Raw genomic sequence first — 3,243 nt, 5'->3', positions numbered from 1 at the left:
ATTTAATCTGTGTCTACATGAAGCCATGAAAGAACTGGGGTTAGAGGGGACAATTGTGCATAAATCTACTCAGGCATGTGCCCATGCCGACGACATAGTTCTAATGGCACGGAATATGGATTCTCTGAAAGAAATATTCAAAATCTTAGAACAGAATAGTAAGAATATAGGGCTCAGAATCAATGAGAGAAAAACGAAATACATGAAAATGTCGACCACGGAAGACAGAAGATGGACTAAAAACGTTACATTTGGGCAGTACAACTTTGAAAATGTAAAATATTTCAGCTACCTCGGTACTCATTTAAACTGTAAGAACTCAATGACAGAAGAGATCAACAAGAGGATAATGGCTGCAAATAGGGCTTACTTTGCTAATATTAAGCTCCTGAAGTCAACTCTTCTATCTAAGGAGATGAAGGAATATTTCTCGGGTTTCCCACCGGGTGTCGTATCGGGCTGTAGTTCCCAACGTTTCCATGACTAAGTCCGTCATCGTCATCAGGGGTTAATGTTGAGCCAAGTTTTTTCTCCGGTATTTATACACATGAGGGCCGTTCAAGTGGGCCCTGATTGGTCCTTTCTGAATTGGGGTGATTTATAGTGATTGATCACTGACTTCCACGTATTACTTAACTGGAAGCCTTTGTCTCTGTTTAGGTTCTTTTGTTGTATGTTGATTTGTATGGCTTCTTTGACAATTCGATCCCAATAGTTGTCTGTGCGGCATAGCACTTTGGTACTTTTAAAATCCACTCGGTGACCGAGGTCCAGGCAATGCTCTGCCACCGCTGATTTCAGTGGGTGGAACAAGCGTATGCATCGGTCGTGTTCCGTCAGCCTTTTTTCTATGGTTCGGCCTGTTTCCCCAATGTAAACGTGGCCACATTCACATGGGATGCTGTATACTCCCGACGTCTTGAGGCCCAGGTCATCTTTCGGTGTTCCGATGCAGGTCTTTATCTTGCTGGACGGTTTGTGTATCGCTTCTATGTTATGTCTCTTGAGTATTCGGGATATTTTGTTGCTGACACTGGAGATGTAGGGGAGACAGGCTCTGGCTACCGGTTTTTCCTTTTCTTCTCTGTTGTTCCGTTCTAGAGAGGTCCTTTTTAGGGCCGCCTGGATTTCACGATGGTTGTAGCCATTCTTTCTGAAGGTGGACTTAAGATGTGAAATTTCCTGGATTAGGTGGGCGTCATCCGATATGGCTTTGGCTCGATGGAAGAGGGTGTTCAGGACGCCTTTCTTCTGTGCCGGATGATGATGGCTGGAGGCATTTAGGTACAGCTCTGTGTGTGTTGGCTTCCTGTATACGCTGTGTCCAATATTTCCGTTTTCCTTGCGTTCTATTAAGATGTCCAGGAAAGGAAGTCGTCGATTATTCTCCACCTCCATTGTAAATTTAATGCTGGGGTTTACACCGTTCATGTGCTCCAGGAATGTTGGCAAAGTTTCTATTCCATGTGGCCACACTATGAGTGTGTCATCCACATACCGGAAGAAATATTTCGGGCGGAGCAGGGCTGTTTCCTACGCCTTCTCCTCGAAGTCCTCCATGAATAGGTTCGCGATGGCAGGCGAGAGAGGGGAGCCCATTGGAACTCCTTCGGTCTGCTCGTAGAATTGCCCGTTGCACAGGAAGTATGTTGATCTCAGTACGTGTTGGAATAGCTCGACTGTCTTCCGATCGAACCGGGTTTCCAGGAGTCTGGTGGTTTCTTCGACCGGAATCCGTGTGAAAAGGGATACCACGTCAAAACTGGCCAGTATGTCAGTCTCTTCAAGTCTTATGGATTTCAGCGTCTGCACAAATTGCTTGGAATCCGTTACATGGTGTTCGCATTGTCCGACAAATGGTGAAAGCAGGTTGGTCAGGTGCCTGGCTAAGTTGTACGTTGGGGACCCAATGGCGCTCACAATTGGCCTTAGAGGAATGCCATCTTTGTGAATTTTTGGCAATCCGTACATTCTCGGGGGCACTGGTGCCTGTGGCATGAGGGTCCTGGTGTTCTCATTCTCCGGTATACACCTCTTAATGAGTGCTGCGGTCTTCCTTACTAGTGAATCCGTTGGGTCTCGTGTGATGGGCCGGTACGTCGAACCGTTAAGCAGCGATCGTAATTTTTCTTGGTAGTCAACCGTCTTCATAAGTACCGTTGCGTTGCCTTTGTCGGCTTGCAGCACCACGATGTTTGGGTTCTTCTTGATGGTTGTCAGGGCTCGTTTTTCTGCAATACTGACGTTGGATTTGGGTATAACGGCCCTTTTGAGGGCCGCGGAGACTTCATTGCGGATTTCTTCTGCCTCCTCCTGGGGTAGTTTGCGAATGGCGCCCTCTACTCCTCCTATGATATCCATGTATGGTATTCGTTTTGGTGTTGGCACGAAATTAAGTCCTTTGGAGAGTGCGGCGGTTAAATCCTTGTCGAGTTCTTCTTCTGTAAGGTTGACGATGACTCGTTCGGGTGGTGCAGGTGGTGGCGTCTTCTGCTGTCTGGTCAGATTTTTAAATTTCCTTTTCTGCCTTTCTGTGTTTCTATTCAGTAAAGTTTCGCCTTGAGCCATGGTGGTGCGATCGACAAAATCCCAGTCAAAAGGTGTGAGACGGGCTGCCAAATCATAGTGGAGTTCCAAAAGGCCTTTGGCGTTGCTATCCAAACAGCTGCGATGGTAGTGAATTCTTTCTCGCACAAGGGCGAAGCTGGTCCTTTTGGCAATGCGTTCAGCTGCCGGTGAGTGAACCGGGAGTTTAACGACTGCAAATCTGGGTACGATCTTCTCGTCCCTGCATCTCAAAAGAAATGCGAGGTGGCTAAGATGGTTGGCTCTATCCTTTCGTAGTTGCTCGAGTCGACGAATACTGCGGTGCATCTCCTCCCCGTAGAGGCGTACGATGTAGAATCTGAGTTTTTCCCGGCGTATGCTCTGCAGGAATATTTCTCGGGTTTCCCACCGGGTGTCGTATCGGGCTGTAGTTCCCAACGTTTCCATGACTAAGTCCGTCATCGTCATCAGGGGTTAATGTTGAGCCAAGTTGCTCTTGGCTCAACATTAACCCCTGATGACGATGACGGACTTAGTCATGGAAACGTTGGGAACTACAGCCCGATACGACACCCGGTGGGAAACCCGAGAAATATTCCTGCAGAGCATACGCCGGGAAAAACTCAGATTCTACATTATAAGGAGATGAAATTCAAGATCTATAAGATACTTATCAGACCGGTCGTGAAATATGTA

The 3,243-nt window shown here is 47.1% G+C and overlaps 1 protein-coding gene across 1 annotated transcript; it reads right to left on the bottom strand.

Moving 5' to 3' along the window:
- Window positions 1-1,533: 1,533 nt before the first annotated feature.
- LOC124156657 lies at window positions 1,534-2,874 on the bottom strand. Its single transcript, XM_046531317.1, has one exon. The coding sequence runs from the start codon at window positions 2,872-2,874 to the stop codon at window positions 1,534-1,536; it is 1,341 nt and encodes a 446-aa protein (XP_046387273.1).
- Window positions 2,875-3,243: the final 369 nt, after the last annotated feature.

The sequence above is a fragment of the Ischnura elegans genome, chromosome 3 (genome assembly GCF_921293095.1).
Source record: "Ischnura elegans chromosome 3, ioIscEleg1.1, whole genome shotgun sequence".
Taxonomy (NCBI): domain Eukaryota; kingdom Metazoa; phylum Arthropoda; class Insecta; order Odonata; family Coenagrionidae; genus Ischnura; species Ischnura elegans.
Note: the sequence above shows the minus strand (reverse complement) of the source record. Positions and strands in the feature narration are given on the sequence as shown.

What these genes read in the sequence shown, in the direction of transcription:
- LOC124156657 (XM_046531317.1), bottom strand. Translation starts at nt 2,874, where the DNA reads ATGCACCGCAGTATTCGTCGACTCGAGCAACTACGAAAGGATAGAGCC.